Here is a 17,706-nt window from a genome sequence, read left to right as displayed (position 1 = left end):
CTGTAAAATGTACGATAAAGAACAAGAACTATAATTGGAGATTCGACAGTAGATTCTTCAGTAAAGAATGTTGAACTAAAACTTTAAATCTGTCTGCTGATCTATGGTAAAGAATGTTGAACTAAAACTTTAAATCTGTCTGCTGATCTATGGTAAAGAATCTTGAACTAAAACTTTAAATCTGTCTGCTGATCTATGGTAAAGAATGTTGAACTAAAACTTTAAATCTGTCTGCTGATCTATGGTAAAGAATGTTGAACTAAAACTTTAAATCTGTCTGCTGATCTATGGTAAAGAATTTGGAATCAAATTGTAGGTTTACCTTCAGAATTCCTGTTCCCTACATTGACTTTGTCATATTACAAAATCTTTCACTTTGCAATTACATAAGGTACTCCATATCTTTAAGTGATAAGTTTCTACTAATTCCCATTGACAAGACTACCTGCTCTTTTGGCCATACGTATTTCTGTAAAAAAAATCTTGAAACTTTTGTTTAGCATCTTGACCAGGATCCCTGCTTTACACAACTACATACTAAATTAGTGTTAAATGTGTCCATCAGTAAAAAGTAAACAGGAAGAAAGAAGAGAACTTGTTCTTCAGCAGATAAATTAGTCGTAGCTGAGGTAGCTTCTAACTGAATGTATTTAAATTATCATCTCACTCATTGCTGAGTGAAAAACAACAATATACACATCAAAGTTGATTGCCATTTTATCTTGACTTTAAAAACATGATAGATGATACGATAAATAAAAAACGAACATCAACAAAATCCCTCCCCCCACCCCCAACTCCATGAAAAATGATAATGATAAATCTTTAAGTGCCATGCATTTACTAGACATGTCTTTCTTTATACTTAAGTCCATGACCCACAACATAAAAAGATTTCTGCTTAAACTTTTTTGCCATTAAACTAAGGGTTAAAATCTGTAACAACAATAACTAGTTAGGGAAAACAATTTTTTTTAAAAAACATTTTAAAGGCAAGAGAGTTAATTTGAGCCAGTAAACGTTTGTGCAGCTGTACTTTTCAATCAGGCAACTGAACATCAGGCTATGCTAGCATACTCTTGTGTAGTAACGGATTTCCATTTAGAAATGAGAGTTCTGAAGATTCTAAATACAAATTCTAAAGGTACACTTCAACACTGGTCATAAATACAAACACTACAATGAAAATCCATCCTGATGTACATCCATAAGATCTGTGTAAAATCCTTACCACAGTCTAGCAAATGTATTGAAATGAAACCATCAACTCTGCTATGTTTTCTTATGCCTTCAGGGAATATTTCTGTGTAAAATTCCCCGTTGACAACTACTACTTTACAGACATTTCGGACTTTTTCACTTGTCTCAAGCTATATTCCTATATTTTTGTGGTATCTTACAATGACAGGTTTTCTTTATCATATAAAATTACCAAAATTTGTTGCATTTAAAAAGATAAAATATAAATGCTAAGAAAAACATCAGCTTTTCTCTTTTTGTTCTTGAAATTTTTCAAATTGCACAATTGGCCATTAATTATCTACACTGTGACAAAAATGAACTGGAAGTTTCTGATGCCATATGATAAATTCAACTCAAGTACAGGCTGACAAATACCTGCAGTGGTTTTCTTCTAGCCCTGATTTAGATGATACAAGGTACCAGTTATCCTTTCGTTTGGAGGTATAGCCCAGCAATGGGCATTGTCTTGCCTCTGTCACATAAGGACATTTTCAGATAACCAGCAAATCTGTAGTAATATTTACATTCTAATGAAAATTTTATGAAAAAAGTACATCTACAGTCCCATGTTTTGTTAGTAAGAGTTAATGAGTATGTTACACTGATATTTTATTAATACTATTTTTAAAAGCAATTACAAGGTATTGTCATTTAAAATGGCATCATTCCAGTACAGCTATGAAATATGGTAGTTTCAGCATCAAACTAGCTGGTCGAATCATAAATGTACCAATAACGGCATGGAGGAGCACATTAATATCAAGGTTACAAATGTGAGGATAGAAAACTTGGGACTTAAACATGTCACAGTACTTACCAGATTAATCCAGCAATAGGCCCATAATAGATGATAAGCCCCTCTACATTTATTGAAGGTTTCATAATAATTTTAACAAATACTATATCACTGGCCTGTGGCAAGTCCACCGTCTGACTCCCAGTCAGAAGTTATGTTTTGGCCCCTGGGCCTATTGCAGGATAAATAATATAAAGAAGGATTCAGCTGGACTCCTTCCTGGTTCAACTTCTGGGCCACTATCAGGATCACACCAGATAGAATACATGAATGAAAAACAGCAGTGTTTTTATACAAGAATTGTAATGATTGTGTAGTTTGGTAATGATTATATACATATGACTACAAAAAAGTAATAATAAATACATTCAGGATTTATAAATTTGCAAATTGTGTACAATAGGTTTAGGAACTCCGTACACAGGTACACATGGTATATGCACTATATATATATATTTTTTTTTACAAAAATACATTTACATATATTTAGAAAACCTTTACACATTAACATTGCAAGACCAAAAATTCAATATGTATACATCAAATGAATTCCTTTGTACATGAAAAGTATCTAGAATCCATAATTAACCATCTATAACACACAACAAAATTGCCGTAATTGATAACACACCAGTATATGAGGAAGCTGCCTTTTAATCTGAATAATGTACAATATTTTGGAGCAGGTGTTCCATATGAGACTTACGCTTGAAAGAAAGGTTATCCTAAAAATAACAGTGAATTATAGAAGTGTTGTTGATGATGAAGTCAATAACATGACATCTGGTTATAATTAAGTTAAGGTTGGATGACACGAAATGACATCTGAGCATCACTGTAAAAAAGACATACAGAAAACAGAGATATGATACAAGTAAGAATATTTTCTGTTCCAATAACACTCCTTCTTTACAAAGCATTAAAATCAAAGTGTAAAAATATGCATTATCAAAGTGTACATCCTGTTAAAGTTAAGCTCGACCAAAACCGTCAAGGATATAAACACTTTCCTTCAAAAATCAAAAAACACATTTGACTAAGAAATATTTCAAAATACAGAAAATCTTATTTCAAATCTGACTTTAGCATTTTTCAATTTGTAAATCCTTATCGTAGTCTATCTAAACTGTATATGGCTTATTGAATAATAGAAATCCTCAAATGCAACATTTCTACAAAGTTGTTTTTTGTTTTGTCTTTGTCTTGTTTTTCATCTTTTTTCACAGCAAGAAGTGACTATAGGAGTTTCAAATATAGGTCCTAGCTTTACACCTTCCTGTTACTTCTACCATCCATATTAGTTATGAATGCATTTTTAACATGCACTTGAAAATTTCATAATTTTCAAGAAATTACACTTGTATTTTCTTGAAAATAATTAATTTAAATTTTAATATATAAGTGTGAATATGTCAAAACCCTGTGTCAATGATTTTTTGGAGGGCAGTGTTCCAGTATGTCTATTTATTCTCGAAACACTTACGCTGTTTATACATAATTGTCCTCTAATATCAGCACTGTTTTATATAAATCGTGAATATATCAGTCCTCACTCACAAAAAAATAACAAAAACGTTTATATGACTATATATCCTCATATACATAACAAAAATTGTCAGATACTGTAAAACCGTTCATTTTTTGTGAGAAATTATTTTCCTTGATTTTGTGGGTTCTCTTAACCACAGATTCATATGTCCATGAACAGTTGTTTTATGTAGCTTAACTGAGCCTTTTTTATCCATAAAATCAAGTGTCCATGAGCAAGTAATTTTTTGAAAACCACAAAAATTGAGCCTCACAAAATATCTGAATTTACAGTAAAACAAAAAAGTAAAATACATACAGGAATGTATCCATACCTGCAAACCTACATGTACCTCTTTGTATTCTCAGACATGCACTTTAATATGTTTCCTAAAACACCATTTTCATATACATAATATATGACTGTGTATTCTAAAGTAGAATTGTTCTATATACAAATGTTATTTACCGCTTTATTTAATCAATAAACTTTTATACATGTCACTCTAAACAGACATACAAATTGTCAGAGAAATTGTAATGGAGCACTTTCAGTCCCAAGCTATAGGCATCAAGTTGGGTTAAAAATATTAAATTCTATAATTAAAAAAAGGTAGATCAAGTTCACACAAGCGTCTACAAAGAGCTAGAAATTCAGTTTAGTTTGTACAAGTCTTTGTAAGGTATTTTGATATTTATGATGGAGTCCATAGAAAAAACTGATATAAGTAAACATCTGAAATGAACAACATGGTACCATATTAAAGGGCTACAAACCCTGATGAAAACTTGTTCTGACTGGGAGGATAACATAACCTGATCTAGTGCCACCATTCTTGTGCCATGTTTATAGAAGCTTCCTGACATCAATCAGTCATGTCAATGTTAACATACAGAAAATATCGAAGTCCATCTGTCAATAACAACACTAGATGTCAGTTTAAAAATTTAAATTCAATATACAATTTTTCATAATATGAAAATTGAAAACTGTTTTCAAGACAGTTCTGGTTTGATACAATACCGTAAATGATACCACACGATCCATCTGAAATTCATAATCTAGAAATATATCTAACGCTGCTACTTCTAGACATCAAAACTAATGAACACAAATATTCTAAGCTGAGGCATCCAGAAAACCTGTCTACATTGAATCCTGTTTAATCCGAATCTTGGCACTATCAGCTTCTGTCACATCCTCCTTCCCATAATATATATCAATATTTTCAATTCTAATAACAGTTTAAGCACTGTTTTACTTGAAGTATCAGTTTTGCTTCCTTTCCCCTACCCCAGTTCCATCAGCCCCACACCAGCCTGATGATAAACAGACCCACTATGTACATTTACTATTAGTTAATCCAACAAATCAACACAGGAACCACTAACATAGAGATTGAAGAACAAAAAATATTGGTGACAAATGCTCTAAAAATTTGGCAAGTAATTATTATCAAATAGACAGACAACATGAAACAAAATGCATGTTTTAAAATCTCTATAACATCATTATTATGTAACAAATATAAATCTAAAAATCTTAATCAACACTATTGGTACACAACCAAAACTATTTACTACGCCAATCACCCAGATCTAATCCTGGCAGTAAATTGGTGGCCAATTTTAGGCTTCTGGGACATAACATAATCAGACAGCAGTTTAAAACTTAGATTTGTAGCAATTTCCATCCACACATACATCTAAACACGAAAATAAGACTTTAGTATCAGTACACAAAATAATAAAAGAGGATATCTAAGATATCAAACAATGTTGTAATTTAGCTGAGTCTTCCATTTCTTCCCACATATACACTGAGAGTGTAACTAATAATCCACTTTAATGATATGTTTCTCAATATGATGAGATGAACATTGATGTGTGTATCTACAGATGTGACATAATGAAGAAATCTCCAACAAACAATACTGTGGAATACTTCTGTGTCAGATCTTTGACCCCTAATTCTAAGCATATTGATCCATCTCTTGCTGCTCAGATAAAGAAAACTCCAGAAAACTGATGGTTTATTATGTTATCAAATCACATCGGTATGTGATATTGATGTTGACTTGTAACTCCAGGGAGTTGACTTCAAAATAAATCTAATAAAACAATACTGCCTACATACACTTTTTAAAAAAGTTATATAAGAATAAATAACATGCATATAATTGATATACATAGTCTTACTTGCATTTCTCAAAATGCAGAGATTCCACAAGATCCTATGCTTGTGTCTCACCACATCAAGTTCACAAAACTACTGTCTTCGTAAAAGAAAGATTTCTTGTAAAACAGATGCCTTTTTTTGTAATCAGTTAATTAAAAACCTATACGTTGTTATCTAGAAAGTATAAATCAAAGAAGCATGATTAGAAAAATACATACAGACTATTAAATTTTTCATTTCAGGAAACATGCCATCTTCGACTAGCAAAACGATTTTGACCGTTTCAAATTGACATTTAGCGACGGGTACCTGACCCCATCAGTTGCTATTTTTGATTTTCAACTTCTGAATGTTCTTACAATACAGAAAGAGCAAACATGTGCATTTTTTAACCTTGTCATTGTTTCGGAATGGCTGTGTAAATATCCCAAGAAATGTCTGTTTGATTTTAAATCAACATTTTTTCCCCCCAGGTTTTCCAATTTTCTCTCAAATGGTAAGTACTTTATGACTTACAAGGTACATAACTTAAAACTGAAGTTTATGAATCTTATGGAAAAACTTATGATATGATCTTTTCACATCTGTAGAACGATTATAAAACAAGACACAAAAGCATCTCATTGAAGATACCCATTGTCATTCTAGGTATGACTTCAGAAACAGGAAATTTTACTACCGGTATATGGAAAATTCAACTTGGTGCAAACCAGACAGTGGGAAACTTTTCAACACAGGCTATCCAATTTGATACATGAAATCCAACTACACACAGAAAGTGACATTGACGTCTGCAGCTGCAGATACAAAGATACGAATATCGGCACACATTCCAGCCTTAACTGTCTGTGGAACAAAGTCTGTGTCGATGTTCGTTCTGAGACCTAAGAACACTTTTGCTATACAGTATCACGAGGCTTGGATGACAACAATAGTTCCTTGACTCGTTCTGGGGTTGGTCCCCATCTGGCAAAGCCAGCATTGTTCTGAAGAAACACCACCATTGTACCATGTAATGACTTGGAACTCATGTCTGTCCTGAAATAACACAATCAAAATTAATTAACATTCATTTCTCAGGAAGGCTGATAACAGATTATATACATGGGTCTATTAATGGATTTCGTTTGTGTTTTAGTCTCATTACAAAAAGAAAACAATTAATTGCTGTGGGAGGATACAAAAGCTTGATACTTAGTATTTCACAGTTAACTAACTTACTTTGGACAAACATGTTGAAACCCACTCCTGTACTCATGTTCATATGGGGGAAATATCACTTGTTTTCTCTTAAATCTGAAAAAAGTTATCATATAAAATATACATGTATTCCATCCTTCACACAACAGACTGAAGGACATTTAGATAACAAGAAAAATAAAATGTGGTTAGAAAACATTTTTGATGTAATTATCTAATTACATATATTAGTATTACAAGATTTTATACACAGTCGTTATTTATAAAGAAATACATATACCTACTAAAATTGAACACAGAATACTTAAGTGAAATGATTCCTTATAATTTCAAATCATATCTTTATTGAATAATAATGACAACTATGTATATGACCCACTTGTAATAACATGGTATAAAGTGGAACTTTCAGAATATACTTCTAAATACAGACCAACCTACATGTCCGCACAGACACAAACCTGCTGGATTCTAGACGCATGAGAGCCTCAGTGGGAGGGTCTCTCCACTCTGGGATGAACACAATGAAAGATAAGGGTTCCTGGGTATCACCAAGCAAGCCCTGCAAATATACAGAAGTATTGAATAAGTACCAACATATGTGTCATGGTTAAAAGATTAGTGGCCTATATGCTGATGTGTAATCTAACTCATCCTAAAACCAGTCAAAGAGCGAATACATTACCTTTGACTAAAAAAGTTACCATGTAGGATTATTACAGAACTCTAGAATAGTGTTTGTTGGCAATGCTCCTGAATATCAATATATATATATATATTGGTGAGCTTATTACCAGTTACGGGATTGTTGTCAAGTAACAACATTTATCCAATCACCACTATTCAACCTAGTTACCACATTGTCCTTCAATGAGTAATATATTGTCAATTTGTCTGTCAGAAGTCTCCTGTCCCACTATCAAGACACATCTATTCCAGTTGTCCTTCAATCTAGTTAAGAGTCCTGCTATCCAGACACTATTTTTCTACTTGTCTCTCTATCCAGTCTCCTGTTTGAGTATCCTGTCCCTTTCTCCAGTGTCCTGTCTAACTATCTAGACACTGTTATTCTACATGTCTCTCTATCCAGTCTCCTGTCCCAGTATCCTGTCCCTTTCTCCAATGTCCAGTCTAACTACCTAGACACTGTTATTCTACTTTTCCCTCTTTCTAGTCTTCATTTCTCTGAATTTCTGTCAAGATAGTCATCACTAACTGTCAAGTTACTACTAATCCTAACAGAGAGACATAATTCTCATGTTAACACAGCTTTCAGTCGCATACCAATAGATTTGTTCTTGATGACCGTAGCATTTACAGGTTTTTGATGACCCTAACAGTTTATCTCTTTGAATATGCAGCAAAGATTACCTCAAAATGGTCCACCATGGCTTCCATGAGTTCCTCACAAAATGGCGGATTGGCTTCAAATGACCCAGACACTGGATGGAATTTCAAAATTGATCTGTGAAAAAAGGATGCAACAGATGTTAATGATTTAATATTTCATTCTTTACAAATTCACCAAAACGTCATCTGATTCCACAAAACTAAAAAAAAAAACTTTTAAAAAAATCGCCAAATAGCCTAGGGAATGAATAGACTTCTACAAAAAAAAGGAAAGTATTTTCAGTATTCTCTGTATCAAATTCAAAAGAATTCACCACTATCAAAAATGCATTTGTTGTCTCCTCCAATATGTTTTTTCTCTCTCTTTGTCTTCCTAATAATTTCCTCATAAAGATCACTTCTTTATAATGACAGAATACAGCTGGACAAAGTTGTAAGTCTGCTGTGTCACAGAGTTACTTTATAAGGAATCAAGATGACTTACCCACGAGAACCAAAATAGGAATCTGTATCTTCAAATGCTGAACAGTACTGTCTGAAGTAGCAATTCAATGGGGATGCAAAACATTCAAATGAGACACCAAAAACACGATTCAAACATTCAAACACGGGCACTGGTAGGGCTCCTTGTAAACCAAATCCTTCATTGGCATGGATCCCAAACAAAGTCTGAAATAAGAAGGCCAAGTGCCATGAGCTGTACTTTTCCCTATTAACAAACAGCAGTATCTATAATTAACATAAATCCCTTACTCTGTATACACACTGAAGTAAAACAAAGGTACTCCATTACTCAAATAGGTACTTAGATATAGGTCTGACAAGTGACGCCGACAAATGAACTCAGATGAAGTGATATACAGTGAGTACAAGACACACTAACATCACAAATTATACCCATACACAAATGATCCATGACCATTAGAGAAGACATCTCAAAGAAACTATTCTCTTGGTGAACGAAACAACTTTCTTCTTGTTAGCAACACACTAATCTTAAATGATGTACTCAAAAGCAATTATTGAAAACCCTAATGTAAATAAGTACCGACAAGTCCTAGAAACTTCAAAATACAGGTCACAGTGACCTTCTTTAATTACGTAACTGCCTTCCTCAGACACAAACCTTAAAGTTGCAATATTGTAATGCACTAGAGTTTGTGCTTTCAATCTTTCCATTACAGTAATATTTACCTGATAACGCCGTAACAAGCACCATACTCTGGCAAGAAAATGGTCAAATCTCGGATCATCCCTACAATTCAGTCTATACAGTTGCTCCTGTAATAAGCACACAGTCACAGATAACTTCATCAGTCATTAATAAGCATAGGCTTCAGTATATTCATCAATCATATGTTGCGGACTTTTGCATGTATTTAAATAAACACTAACATTTTGTTACTCTTTAGTTTGTAGAATTTATAGAAAAACCAGTCAGCACAAATACTCTATAACTCTGTACAATGAGACCTTGCTTAAAAGACAAACCTATCCAAGGGACAAACAGTCTTTCACAAATTGTAGATTATTATATTACGTAAATTCCGTCATGTTTGCCCTTTAACATCTTACACTCTTTATGTACTGTAAGAAACTCAGTTGATGATTCACACACAATAATGAAGTGTACATAATAGTTTTCTATTCAAAAAAATCTCCTGTTTTGGACTAAAAAAGTACACTGCTTACTGAGGATTTTACTAAATAAACTTCATCAAGACATTTTGAAAAGTTACAAATGACACACCGTCTCACCAAGTTGAACTCACACTTTATGAGACTAACTCTGAACAAACCTTCTCTTTGATGTAGGTCAAGGGTCAAAATGTTGATCAGTCACCTACTTTTCATACATGACACATCACTCACCAAGGTGAACCCATACATCAAATATGACATTCTAGTGACAAGAAGTGTAGAAGACAGGAAGATTACAGAAGGACAGACAGAAGAATACAATGCAAAACTATATTCAATTTCCCTCCCTTGTTCATAGAAGGGAACTAACAAACCAGAAGTTCCAGACCAAAACTAAAATAATTTGATCTGTAAGATTAAAGTCAGATATGTAGCAAATTTATCTTTAAAAAAAAATGTCTTACCAGTTTATGAAAATGTGAGCTGTTGATTCTGAGAGTTTCTGTTTTGTACTTAAGACTGTGAATCTCGTTTTCTGTCTGCATTTCCACCTGTGGAAGTCGTGGACAAGGAATCACCATCTGTATTGGGTAACAAACTACCTTACGCTTGTGTGTTGGCTCCGGAAATGGTGGAACCGCTGAAAAAGTAGAGAGAGGAATACTAATACTTCAGTCAGTTATTTTGTTTTCTTGTGCAAACACAAAATTGAATGGGCACAACCTAGGACCAAGGGGAACTTGCAGACTAAGATTGAGAAATAGCAATAACAAAGTTCAACTGTAAAATCTAGAATGGCTGTCTGGCAAGCATTTTGTTTCATTGATCAGTCGCAAAATGAAATTGTACATATCAAGTTTGACAAAATGGATGCTTGAGGTGAGACAGGTGTTCCACTGGAATAACCCTTATCAAAAACCAGATAATCAATGTCAACCAGCTTCATGACTCACGATTGATGTTGCTTTCTTTAAGTAACTGCCAATGTTTTTCATGCAGGGTTTTCACCGTGTCAGCTGACATGTTGAAGATCTTACTACAGATGCCCTCCACAGATCCCTTGGCTGTCTCAGTAAGATGGGGTTGACACTGTCGTTTGAGGTGGGCCAGTCGTTCCTGTCACAAACAACATTAATATATTATCTTACAATATACTGTGCATCTTCCCCTAACTGTTCCTTCTGAAAACTTAGCACCCTTAAAAGCCAAATAGCAATGTATGGAATGGTGTCCTCTTTATTTTAATATTACAAAACTTCCTCATATTAATCCCGCCCAATTCTGATGTATGAAATGCTTAAAACATACTGAAAATTACTTCTAAAACCAGCCTAGTCTGGGCATTTAAGACCAGAGCTCTGACCAACAGACCACGAAACACATACGCTTTGTGTCTTGGGCACATAAGTATTGCGGGTAGGCTTTTTTATACAGGCCATACGACAATCGGGAACCAAGTAAGATATACAAGTAGAGCTAGAAAGCTGCAGTTCTGCATTCAATTGGCATGACTTAAGGAATATTCTAAGTTTTACAAAATGAAAATATTATTGGGGTGTTGTTTTGAAAGATGATTCTAAAGTAACTACCAATAAAACATCATTTAATCTAATTCATTGCTTCTAACCACTTCAAGACAGACCAATGGCGCAACGCAGGTAAGGTACAAGTCTTTCTTTGTGAGCGAAATCACATACTTGATATTTTTTTCTCTTTAATTAAATACTTTTACTCCAAAGTTTCTGATTGGATGGAGCCATGTGTAGAATAAATGTTCAAAGTGAACCTAAAGCTTGGAGGAATTGATATTAATGTCATACACAAAACAAAACTGAATTTGGATTGGTAAACTTTGTTCCCTATAGAAGCTAAATATTTATGTCCCTTGCATTGTCTGTTTAATGAGGTTTCAATGTACTGCAGAAATTCATAAGCATACATTGGAAGACATAATTTTTCACATAAGCTGTAATTTTATCTATCAAATCAATTTTAATGTTGCAGTTCAAAAACTTCTTCCAAAATGATTTCTGTACATACAGTAATCATTCACATTGTCTAGTATACCAGCAATTGACTCCTTATATCATCCATTATACAGTGCCATATTCTGTTACACAGAAACTGAGAGAAGGTTCTCAATCAGCAAATGTCCTCTGCAAGAGGCGAAACTAGTAGATTAAATACCCACTCACAAGTAACACAGGATTAATTTCCTCTTCATAAAACATGTGCATGATACATGTATGTATGCAGTTTTCCATCTTTTATAAATGTACAAGTGCAACATATGTTTACTTAAATGGCTTACCAAGAAATCCTCATAACTTGCATTCTGTTGTTTTCTTAGCCAGGTAAAAGTGTCCTCGACATTCCACTTGACAATCTTCCGACTTTCTGAAGATGCACTCCTTCAAAACAAAATTTCATTGAATCAATGGAAATAAGCAAATCCATGTATCCATCTAATGAAGTTTCAGTTTTACTGCTGCATCTGGTATAATCCAAAATATTTCACTGCTGTTTGTAGATTATCCCATATACAATTTTGGGATGTCTGTATTAATGTGAAACATGCTGCATGATAATGATGTACCATTTTATAACAATTGTTGCCAGTAGTAACAATAACATTTACAGCAGTACCTGGTTTCGATCATTTTCTTCGCTGATTCAGCATATTTGAATAGCTGCTTTTTAGCATCACCAGAATACTTAGGTTTGATGAGCTTCACAGGTATGTCATTCATAATTTCTCTGTACATAGATTGTGATATCTCCGGTGAACACACAGATGGCAAGAATGGGTCAGAGCCCTTGTCAAGGACCTTTCTCTCCAACAGCCACCTATTGAACGACTCTGTAGGTGCATGTATCCCTGAAAAGATGCACCAGAAAGATGGCTAACTCACACAAAAATGGGGATGATGGACACAAGAAGGATGGAAGGAAAATGTACGATCATATATGTTCATCAGTTCATCATAAAAATTATAAGCTTATGGTATTTTTTGTTAAAACTAGCATCAATACATCAGTCAGTTTAATGTGAAATGGGTGACAACAAAAGATCCTCTAGGAAATTATGACTGAGGTTATAAGACTGAATGGGCAATATCTAAACAAAACAGAAAATTCTTCAAAAATATGTTCTTTCAAAAACAAAAACTCATTGTGGTAAAATATGTAAAGATCATTTTAAAATAAAACACATTGGAGAGGACTATGTAATTGTTAGATACATGGGTTTTTTAAGGTATTCATAGGAAAATGAAATGAGTCTCTTACCAAGGAAGCATCTAATAACTTTTGAAGTCCTGTTTAATTGTGTTATGATGTTCATATACAGGAGAAGATGAAGAAGTATTGAGGAATTACAGTACTTACATTGACACACACTTTAATGTTTTTTTGCTATCAAAGAAAACTGGTTTTTTTTTTTTTTTTTTTATCATAAAATAGCAAAACATCTACAACTGCATCTGTCCATTGAATATACCTATCTAAACTAGTTTCATCTTCAACATTCTTAACTTTATCTTATACTGACCTTCTCTGGCTTGACAAAGTTCCTGGTAGTGTGTCCGAAGTCGAGCAATCATCTGAGCTCGCAGAATCTCCATGTCCGGATGTGGAGGAGGAAGAACAGGAGGGGCACGTTCAAATATAACAGCATTGGTGGGTACATCGAAATTCCAGAACGGACTGAAAAAAGATACAGCAATCAGAATGAGTATGCCACAATAATGACTTTTAGAAGGAGGGAAGATTTATGAAGTCTTGGAATAAACTAATTTTACTCTAACGTGTGCTGAAGATGTATCTTCATGAAAGTTTTAAGACTATATCTGAAAAATGAAGTGGAAATATCTACTTGAAATATCTTCTGGAAAGCTGAATTTTTGTTCATTTTTTTTCAGGTGTTAAAAGTCAAGGTCAGAAGTCAGGAAGAGGCTTTAGTGACCCCACTTAGTATGTGACATAATAACTTTTTGTACAATCTACCTATTTTCCAAGTTAAATTTTTGTCCATCCATTAGGACAAGATGAATATTCTACATCCCCGACTTCAAACAAAGTGGAGGTACAACATTGTCACTCTTAAGAATAGTATATCTTACCTGTAAGCAAATGCTGGTCTCTTTGATGGACTGAGTGGCCCCATTTCTGTACTAGACCGTCGCTTCTCCCCAACTTGTGCTGGCGGTATTTCTATACTGGGTCTTGTAAGTCGTACATCCCCTGCAACATGTGAGGGTGCAGATCCTATCCCTAGTGGGTCGGTCAGTAAGTCTGGCTGTTGCTAAAAGTCAAATGACATTTACCTTTAGTTAATTCAAGTATGAAAAAGAAAGAAAAATAAAAACTTTTAAAAAGAATAAACATAAGTAATATTTTTCTTCATTCATTCAGATCTAACAACTTTTTAACATTCAGAATCTGAAGAGGACAGGGGTCTTCGAAGAGGCAAACAGCATTAAACAAAAGGCAAACATACTATATAGAAATGAAGGCAAACATGATAAGCATCTATAACGAACATCTAATTTTGTTCATGAAGAGAGCGTCTATTATAGTCCAGTTTTTTATCATCATTAAACGTATACTATCAGAACATTAATATAAACTGTACATAGCGCCTGCATTTGTATTTTTCTGCCATGTATTAACATCATTTTCTTCTGTTCACTTTGTATTTATATCAAAGCCTCCATTACAGATTTAGTTTGCTTGGTATTAACATCCAATACAAATGTAATATCAATGACACTTACCCCACCAATGGGAGGGGGCTGATCCCACAGGGATTCATTGGTGTTTTTGTTGAAAAAATATGGCCGTTGCTCTCGTTTGCTCCAGAACTTTCTCCATCCAGCCAGGAGCAGCTCTTCTGGGAGATCATGGACTGGGTCTGGAGACATCGGTTGCTGTGGTGACATTGGGAGGGAATCTTGTCTGGGGATTGGAGAGTGATTGATTGGAGGTGTCATAGTAATTCCATCTTTTGACAGTCCTGCAACAGGGTCAATCATTTTTTTCAACTGGGGTGACCCATTCCCATTGTCACCATTCTGAGAAACTTTAGGCTGCGGTTCCATTTTCATCACCTTTAATGAAAATATATGTAACTGTAAGAACGTAAAACAGGAAAAAATAAGAGAGCTTTTGGTACCAGAAACCAATTAATGTATCTATTAATATATTTGGTGAAAAGTTTTTCAATTTATCAATTTGTGACTGAAGCCATTTTTCTTATGAAATATTGCATATTTACCGACAGCACAAGTTACACAAGCATACATTAATGAATTTATACAGTGACCACTAAAAATTTATACTCAGCATCTTAACTTTTCTACGTGAATTGTTAATCTATATATCATTTAAACTCGAGCACATAATTCACAACATGCACCGACATTGGATAACAATGCTCAACAACTTTAATACGAGATATATATATATGAAGATAAGAGTATATCTCTGTACAGGAACACATTGGCTGTATTTGATCTTTACTTTCTGGAGTACTGTACTAGTTTAATCTAGGGTTGTGCTAAATGCAATTGTTGGAGGTATATTGTTGAATACTGCATGCAGATGAATTGCTTGATGCACACCTACTTTGCTTCATAATAAAACAAAAAGTTTGCGGGGAACTTGTAAATCAATGGCAATGAGACAGGTGTCTGTTAACATAACTGTGGATAACAATGTAGCAGTATCTGTGATAGCCAAATTAATACTTTTTCTTGTTTATCTTTTTTCACGGATACATAAAATGACGTAATTTTAATATGGAATTGCGTCGCATTTAATTGCAGTTGAAATAAGCAGTAGCATAAAATCCTTTTTTATTAAGAATAGTGTCCTTATCAAATATATCTGTATATTGGAAGAAAACACTAAGTAGTTTCAAAATGCCACTACTTGTACTTGCATCCAATATTGTTTCAGTGACGCAAAGTAGTAACAACATAGACACTGCTGGCACGAAATTTTCTTTCGTGTTCCATAATTTTGCATCCACAGATCGTGAATATTTTTTATCACATATAAGATACAATTCCATCCTCTATAATATGCACCAAAAATATATAACTACTTTCAGTTAACTTCCGCAAACACCGCTAAAAACGAGAGACGATCTCTCCCACGGCAAGCGAGATGACGCCATCGGCGGAGTGCTTTAATGAGGTAAATACAAAATGATATCAAAATGCCAAAGGAAACGAAACGGCACTTAAAAACATTGTTTGTGTCTTAAACATTTTACCACAATACACATATAGAAAACAAAACTAACAAACGTCAAATTATAAACAAGTATCCCCATCGGAGAGTATTTAACATCTTTTAATATTTTACGTACCATGGACTATATTTATTCCGTATGAAAATATAATTCGTATATTATACAACCCCCGAAGTACCCGGATGTGAAATACATACCACCTCAAGGCCTATGACTTGCTAATTAGCATATTGTATGCAAAACACTAATAGACTTGCAGTAGTTCCAACCGAAAGTGAAACTTGGAAATGATTGTATGTTTTTTCTGCTAAACTAACCTACTGCTAAAAAGGTTAATCTACACATTTCCTGCAATTCAAATAGAAATTTGAATGTACATTTTTTTTCATCAATATTCCTGAAAAATGTGTGATTTATGCTGTATATACATGTTTTTGTAATTTAATCTTCTATTTCTCTAAAGGAGTTAAGAATTGTTTTCAAATCCATGCCAACATATTGAGGGAGTTAGATTGACCGTTATTTTGCTGATAGCACAGCAGCACTTGAAAAAAAAGTGCTATTACATACAGTTGATAATTTAAAGATTTTCACTTGTTGATTCCGAACAAATTCATATAGTTCTTATCCTATATCACCTTCTTTCTTACCTTCCTTTCAATGATAAAACATATTTAGTGTGATCTTGAATTGTAGTAAATTTTGGTTTTTCATCAGGTTAAAAAATGAACTCTTCAAAAAGTAACAATATTCTCCTATCACAAATGACAAATAATGAGAAAAAAAAATCAAATCCTAGTGCAATGAAATATCTTTAAAACAACAAAAACAGTAACAATGACAAACCACCACAGTAATACACATATACACCAACCACCACAGTAACACCTACACCAACCACTACACTAACACACATCTACACCAACCACCACAGTAACACACAACTTCACCAACCACCACAGTAACACACACATACACCAACCACCACAGTAACACACATATACACCAACCACCACAGTAACACCTACACCAACCACCACAGTAACACATATCTACAAAAACCACCAAAGTAACACACATATACACCAACCACCACAGTAACACCTACACCAACCACCACAGTAACACATATCTACAAAAACCACCAAAGTAACACACATATACACCAACCACCAAAGTAACACCTACACCAACCACCACAGTAACACACATCTACACCAACCACCACAGTAACACATATCTACACAAACCACCAAAGTAACACACATATACACCAACCACCACAGTAACACCTACACCAACCACCACAGTAACACACATCTACACCAACCACCACAGTAACACACATATACACCAACCACCACAGTAACACCTACAAAAACCACCACAGTAACACACATATACACCAACCACCACAGTAACACACATCTACACCAACCACCACAGTAACACACATATACACCAACCACCACAGTAACACACATCTACACCAACCACCACAGTAACACACACCTA

At 34.1% G+C, this 17,706-nt stretch overlaps 1 protein-coding gene across 1 annotated transcript; it reads right to left on the bottom strand.

The window, feature by feature from the left end:
- Positions 1 to 797: 797 nt before the first annotated feature.
- Positions 798 to 16,110, bottom strand: LOC132553925 (mRNA (2'-O-methyladenosine-N(6)-)-methyltransferase-like). The gene is made up of 14 exons (XM_060218215.1): positions 16,042 to 16,110; positions 14,711 to 15,043; positions 14,057 to 14,238; positions 13,486 to 13,640; positions 12,582 to 12,813; positions 12,247 to 12,346; positions 10,889 to 11,051; positions 10,400 to 10,575; positions 9,489 to 9,575; positions 8,779 to 8,963; positions 8,316 to 8,409; positions 7,406 to 7,506; positions 6,966 to 7,040; positions 798 to 6,782 (listed from the first exon to the last, which is right to left on the bottom strand). The coding sequence occupies exons 2-14, from the start codon at positions 15,038 to 15,040 to the stop codon at positions 6,644 to 6,646; spliced, it is 2,019 nt and encodes a 672-aa protein (XP_060074198.1). The 5' UTR covers positions 15,041 to 15,043; positions 16,042 to 16,110; the 3' UTR covers positions 798 to 6,643.
- Positions 16,111 to 17,706: the final 1,596 nt, after the last annotated feature.

The sequence above is a fragment of the Ylistrum balloti genome, unplaced genomic scaffold (genome assembly GCF_031769215.1).
Source record: "Ylistrum balloti isolate Yb309-2 unplaced genomic scaffold, AGI_CSIRO_Ybal_v1 Utg370368, whole genome shotgun sequence".
In the NCBI taxonomy this organism is placed as follows: domain Eukaryota; kingdom Metazoa; phylum Mollusca; class Bivalvia; order Pectinida; family Pectinidae; genus Ylistrum; species Ylistrum balloti.
Note: the sequence above shows the minus strand (reverse complement) of the source record. Positions and strands in the feature narration are given on the sequence as shown.

Bases quoted from the DNA above. Each gene is read 5' to 3' on its own strand.
- LOC132553925 (XM_060218215.1), bottom strand. From the start codon at position 15,040: ATGAAAATGGAACCGCAGCCTAAAGTTTCTCAGAATGGTGACAATGGG. The intron at 8,410-8,778 runs GTAAGTCATCTT...CTTTTTTCACAG, and splicing joins TCCTATTTTGGTTCTCGTGG to ATCAATTTTGAAATTCCATC. The intron at 6,783-6,965 runs GTAAGTTAGTTA...GTGTTATTTCAG, and splicing joins TTTCAACATGTTTGTCCAAA to GACAGACATGAGTTCCAAGT.